This window comes from Daucus carota, chromosome 3, assembly GCF_001625215.2.
Source record: "Daucus carota subsp. sativus chromosome 3, DH1 v3.0, whole genome shotgun sequence".
Taxonomy (NCBI): Eukaryota; Viridiplantae; Streptophyta; class Magnoliopsida; order Apiales; family Apiaceae; genus Daucus; species Daucus carota.
In genome coordinates this window covers 3,378,913-3,395,664 of record NC_030383.2, presented here as the reverse complement: position 1 = coordinate 3,395,664, position 16,752 = coordinate 3,378,913, and the positions used below count along the sequence as shown (strand labels likewise).

General features: G+C 31.1%; 2 protein-coding genes and 1 long non-coding RNA gene across 3 annotated transcripts; 2 read left to right on the top strand and 1 right to left on the bottom strand.

Annotated features, from left to right (window-relative positions):
- Window positions 1-3,261: 3,261 nt before the first annotated feature.
- LOC108213682 (uncharacterized) lies at window positions 3,262-5,558 on the top strand. The gene is made up of 2 exons (XM_017385476.2): window positions 3,262-3,583; window positions 4,767-5,558. Exons 1-2 carry the CDS (start codon window positions 3,422-3,424, stop codon window positions 5,337-5,339), a joined length of 735 nt encoding a protein of 244 aa, XP_017240965.1. The 5' UTR covers window positions 3,262-3,421; the 3' UTR covers window positions 5,340-5,558.
- A 308-nt stretch (window positions 5,559-5,866) lies between these two features.
- On the bottom strand, window positions 5,867-10,152 carry LOC108212072 (transcription factor MYB113). The gene is made up of 3 exons (XM_017383803.2): window positions 10,005-10,152; window positions 9,279-9,408; window positions 5,867-6,509 (listed from the first exon to the last, which is right to left on the bottom strand). Exons 1-3 carry the CDS (start codon window positions 10,150-10,152, stop codon window positions 5,882-5,884), a joined length of 906 nt encoding a protein of 301 aa, XP_017239292.1. The 3' UTR covers window positions 5,867-5,881.
- On the top strand, window positions 7,023-8,628 carry LOC135151188 (uncharacterized). The gene is made up of 2 exons (XR_010289768.1): window positions 7,023-7,666; window positions 8,491-8,628. It is a non-coding gene; the product is annotated as an uncharacterized LOC135151188 (long non-coding RNA).
- Window positions 10,153-16,752: the final 6,600 nt, after the last annotated feature.

Genomic DNA, 16,752 nt, shown 5'->3' with positions numbered 1-16,752 from the left:
ATTAAGAAAAATTAAATGTGATATGTTGTTATCATTGTTATGCATTGGTTATAAAAAACACTACTAAATTTTCATTCATTTTGTTAAAAGTCAACATAATTTGCATTGTAAATCATGAAAATTGTACATGCTAATAAATGTTAACATTGAAACTTGTATTAAATTGTATTGGACAAAGAAGTAGGACAAATAATATGGGAAATTTTTTCTTTGCATAGTGGACTATTAAAATGGGAAGGAGGGAGTATATAGGACGTTTACCCTCTAAAATTTACTGTTGACAAACAAATAATTTTATTAATACAAACATTTAACAAGGCAGATATTAAAATTCAAAGAACAAATTCCAAACTATCAATTATTGTGGAAAAAAACGAGTTATACAAATAGTCATTTTATTTAAAGATCTCTTAATACATGGAATATTCATATTTTCTAATCTAAAAATTATTAAAATGATATTTCAAGCATTCCAAGTTACATTATTTATGAAACTACTAATATGACATGACTACCATCTCTTGGCCAAAGTTCACAACTATCACTCAAATCAACTAATATGGGAGCACCAACAACCCGAATATATAAACAATAATAAAAACTCCACGTTCATAAAATTCTCTTCAAGATCATTTTATTCTCGGGTGAAAAATTGTTAATATTATAAAGCTAAGTTATATTATCTAAAGTTAATTTATATTTTGAAATTTAAATATTACGACATTTAGTTTCTTAATGATATGCCTCATATTTAACTAAATAATATATTTAGGTTGCTGACTTGTTCAGATTTGTAACAACCCACCCAATAAAATAGCCATACAAAGAAAAAAGTTAATGCATGCGAAATCCCCGGCAGCATCCGCGCATCCCCAACTTGCTCTCCATAGTCCATACAATATAAAAACGAAGTAAAAGTTTGATAATAATATTATTAATAGTATTGAGAATATTTTTCTTTTGAGAAATATTGTATTGAGATTATTAAAATTTTATTTTATTTTTAAAAGCATACATGATTCTTTATTTGAAAGAGGACTAATCATATATTATTAAATGTTTCTTCACATTGGGATATTAGGAGTGCTCTATTAAGATCCGCAAAAAAGTTATTCATGAAAATTAAAATTTAATTTTCATGAATAAGATTTTGAAAAACAGTGTTTCAAAAAAAAATAATTTGAAAACCAAACTATATCAGAATCAGATATTCAGTCAATAATTTAAATTATTATAAAATGTCTAACATATTTATTTATGATTTTAAACTATTTTAAACTTTATACAACATTTAATTAAAATTATTGTAAATATATTAAAATCAGATTATATTTAAAAATGAATCGACTCTTGTACGTTTTGCGAGATTGTGTATGTCTATGTCACACGAGATTTTTTCTGAGACACAGTGCCGATATTGTTCAACATCCATCACCTAATTCTACAATTTAACTATTATAATAATATAAAATATTATTAAACAGATACTAGCCTTTAACCCGTGCGAAGTACGGACGGGTATAGAATTCGTAATTTATTAATTATAATTTAAATTTTAACATAATCTTATTAGTATTTTAGTATTGATGAATTAGATTTTAACCAGATTATATTTACCAACTGATTACATTTTTTGGACGATTACGAATTATACCAATATCGGTTTATTATAATATAGTATATAAATAATATATAAATTATATTTAAAAGAATAATGGTGGAGTTTTTATCTTGTATGACATCATAAGTGTTTGTAATTTGAACGGTATAAAACTCTTTAATATTGTAAGAGTAAGAGAAGTCTACACGTGACCGACTTGTAGTTATAAAACAGATGACCAAACCAAAATTTTGTACGACTACAAATTAAACCTATGTTGGCTTAATCTTATTAGTATTTTAGTATTAATGAATTAAGTTTTAACCAGATTATATTTACCAACTGATTAAATTTTTTGGACGATTACGAATTATACCAATATCGGTTTATTATAATATAGTATATAATTGATATATAAATTATATTTAAAAGAATAATGGTGGAGTTTTTATCTTGTATGACATCACAAGTGTTTGTAATTTGAACGGTATAAAACTCTTTAATATTGTAAGAGTAAGAGAAGTCTACGCGTGACCGACTTGTAGTTATAAAACAGATGACCAAACCAAAATTTTGTACGACTACTGATTAAATTTTTTGGACGATTACGAATTATACCAATATCGGTTTATTATAATATAGTATATAATTGATATATAAATTATATTTAAAAAAATAATGGTGGAGTTTTTATCTTGTATGACATCACAAGTGTTTGTAATTTGAACGGTATAAAACTCTTTAATATTGTAAGAGTAAGAGAAGTCTACGCGTGACCGACTTATAGTTATAAAACAGATGACCAAACCAAAATTTTGTACGACTATAAATTAATATTGTAAGAGTAAGAGAAGTTTACGCGTGACCGACTTGTAGTTATAAAACAGATGACCAAACCAAAATTTTGTACGACTACAAATTAAACGTATGTTGGCTTATTATATTATAGTATAGATTATTTAAATGGACATATAATTAAGAGTTGAGTAAAATTATTAAATTAAATTCTTATCCATTCATCTAAAATCTAAAATATTAAACGAGAAGATATTTATTAATAATATAGTTTTAATCAAAAAAGGTATTATTTAATATTTATAATAAGAAAAGAGATACTATAAAAGGATATTATAAATTATTAACTTATATTACAGATTTTTCCAAATCTAAGCTTTTAAACAATAAATTATCTGTAGTTTCAACTGGGGGATAAAAGAAGCATTGATTGATATGAACAGAAAACTATCTCCTAACTTGAACAAATTCAAAATAATAGTTATTTTGATTTTTGTGTGTAATTTGAGATATAAAAATTATATTTTAATATAATATTTTTAAACATATTTTTTAAATAAAATCTAATTTTTATATATATTTTTTTAGAAAAAAATATTTTAAAAAAATATTTTCTTTTATTTTAAATGACATATAAAAAATTGAAAAATTATTATCTTGAAAGGGCAAGAGGGAAAAAAACTCCGAATTTTCTAAAATCCTAAATCATCCCATCATTTAATACTGCCGTGTCAACTGTGAACTAAGGATAGAAGAAGCATTAATTCATACGTACGAAGTCCACCTTTTGTGCTCATAAAAGTTCAGCAATACGAGAAATGCTCACGTGGCACTTAAAGAAAGCAAGTTACACAAGAGGTGGCTCAATATCATGCGTGCTCACGAGTGTCTATAAACCAAATCTCAAACCCCTGCACCCCTATCACATTTGGAGTCTCATACATCGCTTTCCTGAGTTTCCTCTATATATAAAATTCGGGACAAAAATTTTCTGTCGAAATTAGGCTACAAGAATACACTCGAAATATGGAGAAAGATATGCTGGATTACGTGATGGTGCCATCAGGGTTGGCGATAATGGTGGGATATCATGTCTGGCTTGTTTTTCAGATTCTCAAATGTCCATCTCGAACTGTTATTGGTATTAATGCTATTAATCGACGTTTCTGGGTGAACGCTATGATGGAGGTACGTTAATATTGTATATTTATCGATATAATATTGATATAAGATACCTATATGAGAATTATATGGTAAGATGTGCTCAAAACTTTGTTACCCTTATCGTGATTTGTAATTCGTTATCTGATTAATTTTTTCCATGGCTCTTACTGAAACCTTCGATTTTAGGTTGCTAATAAACTCTGTTTGGGATAGGTGAAAATCCGAATAAGATAGGAAAAAGTCTATAAAATTTGTTATTTTTCAGTAATGTTCTGTTCCTAAAATTATTCAGTATATTTTTTCATACAAGTCCCTACTGATTGAAAATTTGGATTTTAGACTGGGTTAATTTGGGTTTCTAATTTGGAGTTTAGGTTCTGCCACTCCCTATACCCCATGCTTTTCTTTGTTTCTAAACAATAAGTATTGAGAATATGGTTCATTGCAGTGAAAATTCAATATTGCTTTTCTCGATTGTAGGATGATTGTTATTGTTTAACGTAGGATGAAATTTTGGGATAGGAAACAATTCATGAGTTACATTGATATGATTTTACTATATATTATGGATGTTAAGATAGAGTTTCCCTGTAAAAGTCTAAGCATGATCAATTATGAATTTAAAGACAGAATTCAGATAGTTGGTACTTCAAAAAGTTGCTATATTGCCTATATACATTTTCAGAAATTGATTAGAATATTCTGTGTGATCCAGATACCAGATTCCAGAATTTATGAGTTTTAATGTGTTTTCCACCTGTTCGAAAGTTAATATTGTTGAAGTGATGGACAAGAGCCGCTTAAATGGTATAGTTAGGTTCCTTTCATAGTGAAATATCATTTCACTATGTTGCACTGAACATGTGTGCATAATTGTAGCACTTATATGGATATATTTATGACATCGAGCAAATGAAAGTTTATATGTTTTTTCTCCAAGATTCGGTTCAAGAAGATTGGAGATTTTATTACTTTACTGGTATTGGACTGATTTTTTGACAAATTTCTTCATGATGTGCCCGTGCACTTTTATTCCGTCAAGAAGTGGTGTGCTGTAATTTTTTTTAGGTTCTATGTGTCATCTAAATGACCAATTTTTTATTTTTGTCCCTGCTGCATATATTATATTCACTAACATTTGCTTCAGAATTTTATTTTTCAATTTAACATAAATGAAGAATTTTAGCTTGGTCTGTAATGGCTGCAGGATCCATCTAAGGGTGTTCTGGCCGTACAAACATTAAGAAACAACATAATGGCATCAACCCTCTTGGCCTCAACAGCAATTATGCTAAGTTCACTCATGGCCATGTTAATGACTAACAAGAATGGAACACTGGGTGATCGCACGACCGTGTTTGTACTCGGTGACAAAAGCGCATTTAGCTACTCCGTGAAGTTGTTTTGCATAATGGTCTGCTTTTTATCAGCATTTTTGCTAAACGTACAATCAATTCGATACTATAGCCATGCAAGCATTTTAATCAATGTACCCTACAAGAAGTTATCAGCTACTTACAATTACAGCTATGATCAGCGCCTCGGTTCAGAGTATGTCGCGAAAACAATAAACCGTGGAAGTTATTTTTGGTCATTGGGGTTGAGGGCCTTCTACTTTTCGTTTCCTCTGTTTCTATGGATATTTGGACCTATTCCTATGTTTCTTTCCTGCATTGTGTTGGTGAGCTTGCTACGTTTTCTTGATGTTACTTTAGATTTCACCTCAGACGCAGATGATCATAATCAAGGCCGTCATGTTGGAGAACCAGAAGAGCCGTGAATGTGAAAATTATGACTTGGAGAATAATTGTGAATCAATTAAAGCAGTGTTTCAGTTCACAATTTTGGCTTGGATCGTATAGTCGTGTACTTTCGTATCATGTATTTTCTTGTTTCTCGAGTTCATACAGGTATGACTTTTTGATCGATAAACTCTGTTTTCGTGAGTCGGAAATGTTTGTGTTTCTGCGAAGCCTAGATCTTTTTTTTCTCTGCTAAATGCGAAGCCTAGATCTTGAGTAGATATGGCTAAAATATGTGTAAATGATTCTGCAAGTCAAGAAATTACCAAAACTTTGATTTTAGTGAAAAGTAGAACTATGATCCCATCACCAAATCTTGAATAATAAATAAGAATTATTACAGTGTATATCAAAGAAAATATACTTGCAAAGACAAAGAATTGAACAACAAAGTTCAATGCTAAGCAGAATAAGAGCAGTACACACATAAACATAAAACAAGCAAGATCATGAAATTACATCATTATTTCAAACCTTTAACTTAATAAAACCAACAGAATATTTGCTGGATTTTTATATATTATAACCGACTCAACCAGATATAGTCTGGTGGATCGAGAAGATCCCAAATGTCACTCAAGTCATCTGAAAATTCCATTATTGCAGTGGTTGATTTATCAGTTTTCCGCATTAGGTCTATGTCTGCATCCGCATTTTCTAAACCACTCGAAGATGCCATCAACAGTCCTTGTGATGAATCTTGCTCTTGACCATCAATATCTATTTCTGCAAACAAATTCTTCCACCACTCTGTGCCATCTTCATCCGGTGTCAAGGTCTCATTGCCTTCGTCATTCAGTGGCAGCATTGCTGGCAATGATGGCTTCTTGTTGTTTTCATTGTTGTTATTCTGTAGTGTCTTGTCATTTAAACCAAAGCTCACGCGATTCTTGAGATTAAGATTATAGCAGGGTAGGCTTGTGCCTTTGGATAACATCCGGGGAAGAGGCTTGATAACAGTAGTAGCACGATCACTAGTACTAGTTGCAGCAACGTTACCGTCTTGTTTTCTTTGAACGATCTCTTCTCTTATTGCCACCTCTTTCTGGTTGCTGCCAGTAGTGAGCTTCTTTTGAATGTTGGTGTTCCAGTAGTTCTTAACATCATTAGCTGTTCTTCCCGGCAGTCTCCCCCCAATTAACGACCATCTGCATACATTATACTCCCTCTGTCACTCTCAGTTCTTTACACTTTTTTTCATTGCTCAACACTCATTTTAAGGCACATATAAAATATAAGGACCGCTTGGCTGAGATTAAAATAAGTGCTTTTTGCTTAAAGTAAAAAATTGAAGTGGGAGTTAGAAGTTAGTTAAGACTTATAAGTAATTAAAGCGTTTAGGAAAAATGTAGAAGTTATGAAACAAAAGTTAGGAATCATAGATTTTTATAAGTGCTTCTCGATTTTTTACACAAACGGTACGAATAAGTGCTACTAACTTATAACTGCAGAAGTGAGGTTTAAAAGGCCCTCCCAAACACCCACATAATTTCATAACTTCTTTTTGAATTTTTTTTTGTATAAAAATTTAGATAGTAAATCTTTATTCAGAAGGAAAAAAAAGTTTAAAATAATTTATCAAACTATATTTTATTATTTTATGATAGCATTAGAATACATATCGTTCACAATGTAAACAATTAGGGGTACTGGATTTCGTGCTGAATTTTTGAGTATTTATTTTGAGAAAACTGGATTACTATAATTTATGTTAAATTGAACACGTTAAACTTAACTATCATTATACTTTGCCTTTGTTGTCTTTAACCATCCAATTTCTATGAGACTTATTAAAGGTGTCAGCGGTACTATTCCGTAATTTTGATATAGTACAGCGTTACAATCTATTTACATACCTCCAAGTGTGATTACTTAAGTGTAACTAAAGTACAATCACTGATAAAAAAATGAAAAAAGTTAAAAATTAATTACCTCGACTGCATTCTTTAAGAGGAGATCATCTCGGGGAATCCATGGAGAAGAGGAAGCCAAATTTGAAACCTTTCCGGCCATCTAAAACCCTGTATTCATATCAGTCACATATGTATACTCTCTTTTTTCATATAAGCAAAAGGATCAGTCTTTTGGTTATAATTCCTGTTACTGTTTGCTTTAATCGTCAACATCAGCCTAAACTCATTCCATCAACAAAATCAAAAAGACCCCCGATAAGGGATAGGCACCACCTCATCCTCAGCCTCTCTACGCTCATCTTTCCAACTATGATTTTCGGGATTCGTTGATCGATATTTCCATCGTCTCCATCATCCGATCAGCCATCATATTATAGTCTGAAGCCTGTCCGGTGAGTCCGTTCCTCTTTTATCTGCTCCTATTGCACTACAAATGTAAATTATTTTTATTATTATTTAGATCTCTTCTTCTTTTTAGAGAGATTAATCTCATTGATTTTGGTTCACTTCAGTGTCAAGACTTGTTTTTGTGTCAGATCTTGGACACCCTTTAATTTTGCATTTTGTTTTTGCGTTTTTGATAATCTTAATTAGGTAATAGATTGTGTGTTAGTTCATTATAGTTCTTGTTTTTTGGCTATGTATGTATTTTAAACTGCACCTTGTTTGGCTATGGAATGCTTGTTGTCGGCAATTTTGATGTGTTTGTTTAGTTTTTTGGATTTAGTTATGTTAAATCTGTTTTGGACTCCCGAATAAAATCACTCCTCCAGCTCTCGACGCAGTCATGAATCTGCTCATGCTTATTCTTGGTATACTCTTTTCTCAATTTTGATCGAAACGGTCATGTACGAGAGATAGCATAGCGATGGTGGCTGAGGATGGCGGTGACAGAGGCTCCGGGATCAGTACGTGATCCGATTTCAAAAAGGAAGGCTTTAATTGTGCCTTGAGGACGTTTTATTGTGCCTCTTAATGAGGGCCTTAATTGTGCCATTGAGGGCGTAAATTGTGTCTCCTAATTGAGGGCGCTAATTGGACCTTAATTAAGGGTGTTAATTGTGTCTTAATTAAGGACGTTAATATTTTATTAATTGTGCCTTAATTGAGAGTTTAATTGTCTCAATTATGAGTTATCATGATTGTGGGAATATTTGATATAATCTGTTATATATATTGACTTATATTTTTCTTGTTTTCCTTGTTCTATTTTCAGGATTTTTGGAAGAAGACCGGTTTTCTTTTCGGACATTAAAGTTTTATTGTCTAAATTTCCCCGGTCATCTTGCATGTCCGACGGTTAGATAATAAGCTTTCTTGAATGAAAGAATTATCACGGTGAATTGCCGAGTCATATTCGTTGAGATTTATTCTCATTATCAAAAAAAAAAAAAAAAAAGTACAATCACTGATGTTTCCAGGGAAACTCGTTAGACACTTTAATCGCGCTCTTAATAACTATTTTTTTTCCGGCCCACTCATTTTATATAAATTCCAATACCTAACACACATTTTAAGATTTTTATAAAATATACAGTTCTTTAATTTATATATTTTTATTCAGAATTTTTTTTTTAACACAATTTATGAAATTATATTTTTTAAGAGTTTTAAAATGAGAGTCGAACCCTCTGTCCCAAACATATATTCCCCCCGCTTCAAAATACATGTCCACTTTAGAAAAAAAAATTTGTTTCAAAATACTTGTCTACTTCAACTCTCAATGTAAATTTATATTTCCAAAATCAAGTCTCCTTCACATATTGCTAAGTTATATTTCCAAGATCAACTATACACCACATATTATGTTCAATTAATGACTTAATACACATCTTTTTTCTCACAATCCACTTTTCTTAAACTATGTGATTTTTTTAAAGTGGACATGTAATTTGAAACGGAGGGAATATATGTTTGGGGCAGAGGGTTCGACTCTCATTTTAAAACTCTTAAAAAACCATTTTAGCAGACAAATAATATAATATAATAATATTAGTAATTTACCTGTTTCCCAGCAGCCTATGAAGGCGCATCATAAGATCCACTTCATCCTCACTGAATTCTCCTCTCTTGATGGTAGGCCTCAGATAGTTAAGCCACCTTAGCCTGCAACTCTTTCTGCATCTATTCAACCCTGCAAATACAGTTAATACGTCAAATGAATTAATGACTAGACATGTACATGGACGGAATGCGGGTGACTGGGTGAGTCAGAAAATTACTCCCTCCGTTTCAAAATAAATATCCACTTTAGAGGAAAAATTTGTTCCAATATATTTGTTCACTTCAAATTTCAAAATTTATATTTCTAAAATCAATTATATGCCGCATATTATGTGCAATTAATGACTTAATACAACTTTTTTTTTTCAAAATCCATTTTTTTTAAACTAAGTGATTTTTAGAAAGCGGAAATGTAATTTGAAAGGAAGGGAGTATTAAACTTCTCACTTTTACTTGTAGCCATGTTGTGTTTTTAAAAGCAATATACTTTTCATTAAAATCCCGGCTAATTTTTCAATATCAATAAATAATTATCAATAAATAATTATAATTATATATATTATTTTCAATTATTATAATTCCCGTTAACATGATCAAATCGATCATCAAAAATGATGGGCGGTTAAGTATCAGTCGGTTTTGTCCTATTTCGCTCTAACGAATCTCATATATATTATCAGCTAATAAACAAAATTAACATGTAGGGTGAGGGAGAGATTAAAATACCAGCTCTCTGAGGAACAAGGTGCCACTTTCCTTCTCCATACTTCTCGATGCATTTCCGGAGAAGAGCGTCTTCCTCGAAATCCCATGCACCCTTTCGCAGCTTTGAAGCCGCATTTCCAGCACTCTTCATGCCCCTCGAATAGCTCATTGTCACTACTACACAATACATATATGCAAATGCGCTGGTATTGGAGGATAAGCTAGCAGTACTAATATTTATACTAGCTAGCCGGCCCTTCAATGAATTTTTTGTTGTCTACGTGATCACTTGGTGAATCTTCAAACGTTCAACGTGCTTCCTTTCCGCCCACAACTATGGCTACAATGAATTGTCATTTTAACTGATGGGAGTTGATACTGACGACTGACGAAGGACTGTTTAATCTTTAACTGAGAATTACGTAGAAAATATCAAACACCGAGTCTTTTAGTCATAAAATTCACTCTTTTTTCACGTAAAAAATCAAATCTTAAACTGCGGAAAGATGGATTCAGCGATAACGTTTGGCTATCATGTACCTGTTTCTTTAACTAATTGTTACAGTTCATGTTGGCTCGGACCGCGGTGACCAGACTGACCACCCCTGTACACGGTGTAAAATTTTCTCGGCAACACATAATCAACTGCATATGTCAGTTCTATTTAACAATTAGTGGTTCAAAAAAAATTAAATTACCGAAAAAAGTAACTCAAACTGACTTATGATTTTAAGTTAGTTTTTAGTTTATTTTTGATTTCAAGCCGGCTACTTATTACACAGACATATATATATTTATTTTGATATTGAAAATCATCCAAATTCATAAATTTTAATGTTTAAGTATGTGTCATGGATGCACCATACAAAAATTATTGTCGGTTTGTCATATTTTTCATGTTCAGGAGACTGATTGATAAACTCGCGTCGGTGATGATAAGGGCGATGGCGATTGGTTACGAAGACACAAGGACAAATCGAAGTTACATCCTAATTTCAATGTTAAATTCAGTTAGGATTCTGTTTCCAAACACCAATTTACCATTCATATTTATTATAAAATATAATCTTCTACCTACATCTATTTTTTTTCCAATAACTAATATCTCTGTCACTGGTTTTGAAATCATATTTTGTTGTGAGATAGTATTACTTTTGGAATATATACAATAATTTTATTTGTTTCCAAGCACTGCTGCTAGCTCAGAATTATTAACATACTTCCCAGTCTCCTTCTATAATTTAATCATTCATTATATTTAAAACTAGTAGAGACTTCGACCCTCTATAAATCTCCAGTAACAGCTTCATTCATTCCATCTTCAACATGAATATGATAATATATGTTGCAGAAATTACTCTCAGGAAATTCTATGTCTCGGCCGTTGATGATTTTGTGGTGTGGGCTGGAAACTACACAATTCTGTTGACGGGACACTTCGATTTGGGCTGGAAACTACACAATTCTGTTGACGGGACACTTCGATTCTAAGGATGATGCTGTAAGCTTCTTAAATTCTGTTAACCAGTCCCAGTACCTAGCTATCCCCATGGTATTGCAACCAGGGCTGTGGAGACCTGCTCATGTGTTAAGAGAGTTAAATTATCTGGATAGAGTAGAAACTTTTGCTTTTGATGTGAATAATGAATGCTTCACAGAAGGTTTTAGAGAAGCCTGGATCTTTCGAGGCGGTTGTTTTAAGGAAATATTTCTTTCTTGAGACTTGAGAGTTGAGGATAGTACCTGAATTCGAGGAATATGACTTCGTGAAATTATATACTCCCTCAATCTCATCGGATTGTTTATATTTACTGTTTGCACGCATTTTGAGATTTTATAAAATATAGTTTCATAATATTTTTTTTATTTTTTATTCTTTGAATAAAAATTTAACGTCAAATTTTTATTCAGAGAAGAAATTTTTTTAAAAAGTATTCTGAAATTATATTTTATATAAATTGTAAAATACATGTTAAAAAGCAAGTAAAGAATCCGTGGGACGGAGTATGCAGTACTTTAATTTGGATTAGGAGAAATATGGCTAGTATATAGTACCTCAAGAAAATATGGCTAGTATATAGTACTCGAGTGTAAATTATTTTGTTATAACTAAAGTCTAAACAAAAGCTACGAGATACTTTTGCAATCGAGTAAATACCACTCGGCAACCACCATGAACGATCTGCAGGACCAGAGGACACGAAGGATCGACGAAAAAAGCAACAATACCATCTCACTCCACTAATGTTTCTTTTTGATATAATATTTTTATAAAATAATTTTATATAATTTCACTCCTAACTACCCGTTCATTATAAATTTTATAGATTGAAATGCATGAAACATATGATCATATTAACACAAAAATGTGGTTATAATAAATAGTTGAGAAGCCGCGCGTTGCGGCGGCCTATAAAAATTATATAAACGATCTAATATTAATATTTATAGAATGCAATAATTTTGTGGCTGTATATAAAAAATATATTAATGATTAAAAATTAATATTTGTAGGATAAACTAAATTTTATATTATAAAAATCTTGATGTAATGCCAATACTAATATATAAAATTGCAAATTAGACTATAATTCATGTTGAAAATATGAAAATAAATTTCCACACGTAATTAACAATTTAAAGCACGACAAATCTTAATTTTATTTGTGTTTTTTTTTTTTGAAAAGTAATCATGTTCTTATATTGTCACCTTCCTCCAATTTTTTTGGATTGATTGTGCACAAAAACATCTAACTTAAATCCGTGCGATAGCGGTCTATAACTACCCTTACTTGCAACAACCTTTATTTTTTAATACTGTATGAACAGTCTTCACTTAAAAGTTGTTTGAACGGAGCAAACAGATAATGCATGAATAATATTTTCTTGTGTGCAAAGTAAATCATATAAAAATTAACAACAACAAACATGTCCGATGAACAAAACAAATTTTATAAAAGAATAACAAACAAACATACATCACTAATAGTTAATTTATTGATATCATCCATCAATATCATGTCAAGACTATATTCTTCTCCCGTGTTTAGATTTGTCGACTCCCACATAACGGTCTATAACTACCTTTGCTTACAACAACCTTTATTTTTTTTAATACCGTATAAACAGCCTTCACCAGAAGAACGGCAACACCGAGTTAGAAATCGAGCAATAGAACTATCACCAGAGAGAGCTAGGGTTGTGATACCGAGAGAGAAGGTTGTGTTAAGATGATCCAAAACCCTACAATCTATAGGGGTATTTATAGGTGCATAGATGCAGAGAGACTTGTGTGCTACTCTTTCCCATAATTAAATAATCTGAAACAAAATCAGATTAAAACTTTCAAGCAGCTATATTCTATAAATAATTTGAAACAAAATCAGATTCTGAAACTTGCTTCCGAAACTAAAAAAAGCAATTCTAATTTTTGATATTTTTCATCTGAAAATTTCAGAAAATTAGAAAAATAAAACGGAGCGATGTGAGAGACGCCACCTACAACCCCTCGCTCCTTCTTTATATAGAAACAAAATAAAATTAAAACTTTCAAGCTACTATATTCCATAAATAATCTGAAACAAAATCAGATTATATAGAAACAAAATCAAATTAAAACTTTCAAACTACTATATTCCATAAATAATCTGAAACAAAAACAAAATCAGATTCTGAAACTTGCTTCCGAAACTAAAAAAAACAATTCTAATTTTTGATATTTTTCATCTGAAAATTTCAGAAAATTAGAAAATTAGAAAAATAAAACGGAGCGATGTGAGAGACGCCACCTACAACCCCTCGCTCCTTCTTTATATAGAAACAAAATAAAATTAAAACTTTCAAGCTACTATATTCCATAAATAATCTGAAACAAAATCAGATTATATAGAAACAAAATCAAATTAAAACTTTCAAACTACTATATTCCATAAATAATCTGAAACAAAATCAGATTCTGAAACTTGCTTCTAATATATCCGAAACTAAAAAAGGTAGTTCTAATTTTTGGTATTTTTCATCCAAAAATTCCAGAAAATTAGAAAAATAGAACGGAGCGATATGAGAGGCGCCACCTACACGCCTCACGTTTCTCCTTTATATAAGTATATTGATTTGAAAGTTGCATATTAAAATAGACTAAAATATATTTTTTTATGATATAATTTTAATTATTATTTTAATTATATAATAATACATATAAATTTTGGTCAAAATATAATCAATTTCACTGGCTAAAAGTCAAAGTCAACGTATAAAAAGGGACACAGTCAAATACTCCCTCCATCCCAAATTAGATGAGCTAGTTGATTTTGTGCACGTAACTTAAGGTGCATTGACCTTATAGTTCTAAAATAAATTTTTTTAATTTTTCTTTGTAACGAAAATTTCATATTTAAATTTTATTTGCAAAAATAAAATTTTAAAAATGAATAATATAATTATACGGTCAATGGACTTTAAAATGCGAGTCCAAATTCAATGAGAGGGAACAGAACCGAAGGTGTATTACCGCACGATATCTTCGTGCAATCTCAAAGGAGAAAACATTAAATGAGTATCTATATAAAATTTAGTATGTTGTCGATAAGCTGAGCAATCTTGCTGTCCTTGACCCCGGGGGACCGTGAGCCCCTCCCTCTAGCTCTTTTCCCTACATATTTGTAATCGTTTGAGACAATCGGAATCTTTTAAGTCTGTTTGATAAATACTCTCCCGTCTCTCAATTATAAGCGACGATGGAAATTCAAAGTTGATGGGCCTGTTTGGTCGAGAGAGGCATGTTTCTGAATTCTACTTTGGTCGAGAGAAGCATGCTTCTGAATTCTACTTTTCTTTATCCGTTTGTGTAAAGAAATAGAAGTATTTTTAAGAAACTGAGAATGTTAACCTTTCTCTCACAGTTTTTGCTTTTTTTTTCAAACCCTTTATTAACTTATTTACTTCTCAATTCTACTCCACTTCTTTACTATAAGTAAGAAGTCACTTTTTTTAAACTATCCCAAACGGCCCCGATATCTTACAAATGATTGTGACGTCGATGGTGCGTTTTAAATATAGAAATAAATTGTAACCAATTAAACAATGACTTGCATTGTCCTTGAAGTTAATTTTAGATGCTCTAGCATTTTTACTGAATTATTAGTTGTATTAAACCTATCGTACTGAGTTTTACTCAAAATGTAAAATACGAGCTATATTTCAATGCATATTTAAATACGCAAGTTCATCGTTGTAGTTTATCTTTTTTGTTCGCAAAATCTAATTAATAATATAAGATGTTAAAAATAATTTCAATATATATGTTTCACGTCTTCTTACATGTTTCTATCCTGAAGTCAAGTTCATCGTTGTAGTTTACTTTTTTTTTGTTCGCTTTAGATATTAAGTTACAATTTATTTATTTTTTGAAAATAAATAAATAATTCAATAATGAAAAAACATGTGAAATCTACTGATATAATCAAAATTGAACAAACACATAATAATAATCATATAGCATAATAATAATCATATAAATGTAGTTAACGATTATTTAACGACCGCCACCTTAATAAGGTGGAAGTAAACTTGAGCTATCATTCCGTAATTTTTAAAATCCAGCCAATATTACATAAAATTTGAGAAAACTACAGTTACCATTTTATCATTTACTCTATAAAATATAGATCATAGTTAATAAGTATATATATTCACCGGGCTGCGTACACTTATATATAATTTGACTAAGGGGAAAGTCTTGGCATGTCCTAGATCGTTACCTAAACATGACTTAAAAGCTAAAAACAAATTACAAATAATTTCATGTTAATAAATGTCGTCCTAGCTAATTTGTTTCCAGAATACAAAAAGATTGGTCAATTTCATATTTGAGGAAATCATAATGGACCAAACCAGTACAATGTTACATATTGAGACTCATGCAGTCATGCATGTTGTAATTAAGTAGCAACATTATGTGATGTTATCAATGGACAAGCAGAGCATAAGAGCACCTTTGCATTGTGATCCTTTTGTACGTATTCATAGAAGAAACTAGTACCTGGATAAGGCCAGTAGTGACAGACGAACAAAACAGTACTACTATTGATGGCTTCCAAATCCGTAGGCTCTTAAGCTCTCCTACGGCATCCACCCCTAGCAGCCACTAAATCCCTCCCGAAGGATCGTAAACTCAACCAAAGAAGGTGATCCAGTTACTTGTAAGCATTATACTGATCATCCTTAAGTAGCTGAACACGTGGCAGTCGCTCTACTACCATGTCATCTCTGAAAGACCGGATCAATCTCCACCTGTGCCACATAGCCCATCCATCTCATCCACCTATACACTCTAGACTAGCCAGCTCATCTTTCTGGCAGCCACCTCACCTAATATAAATAAGAACATGAAGACACCAGAATGGTTTTTAAGCACGAGACACAAATACCAGAAATAAGACCATAACGGCTACGGAATTTTACTGAAATCCCTATATATGACCATCAACTATCAATTTGTATATCTTTTTGTTTTTCCGAGATTGATCAACCCATTGTCATCGTAATGGGATTAATGACCCACCAAAGATTAAAATTTAGTGAGGACATAATTTAAGATTTTTTTATTCATTATTTCAGTTTTAATCTATATTGTAGGTTGATTATTATTTACATATTAAACTTGCCTATTACTGCAAATCATTGATGCATTAGATTTGTTATTTTAAATATTGGACTTACTTATTACTTCAAATCATTGAATGGGTTGGACTTGTTATTTTAGATATTG

What these genes read in the sequence shown, in the direction of transcription:
- LOC108212072 (XM_017383803.2), bottom strand. Translation starts at nt 10,152, where the DNA reads ATGAGCTATTCGAGGGGCATGAAGAGTGCTGGAAATGCGGCTTCAAAG. An exon ending in CCTTGTTCCTCAGAGAGCTG is followed by an intron (nt 9,409 to 10,004) that starts GTATTTTAATCT and finishes CTGTATTTGCAG; the next exon opens with GGTTGAATAGATGCAGAAAG. An exon ending in CATAGGCTGCTGGGAAACAG is followed by an intron (nt 6,510 to 9,278) that starts GTAAATTACTAA and finishes TAATGTATGCAG; the next exon opens with ATGGTCGTTAATTGGGGGGA.
- LOC108213682 (XM_017385476.2), top strand. Translation starts at nt 3,422, where the DNA reads ATGGAGAAAGATATGCTGGATTACGTGATGGTGCCATCAGGGTTGGCG. An exon ending in GGGTGAACGCTATGATGGAG is followed by an intron (nt 3,584 to 4,766) that starts GTACGTTAATAT and finishes TAATGGCTGCAG; the next exon opens with GATCCATCTAAGGGTGTTCT.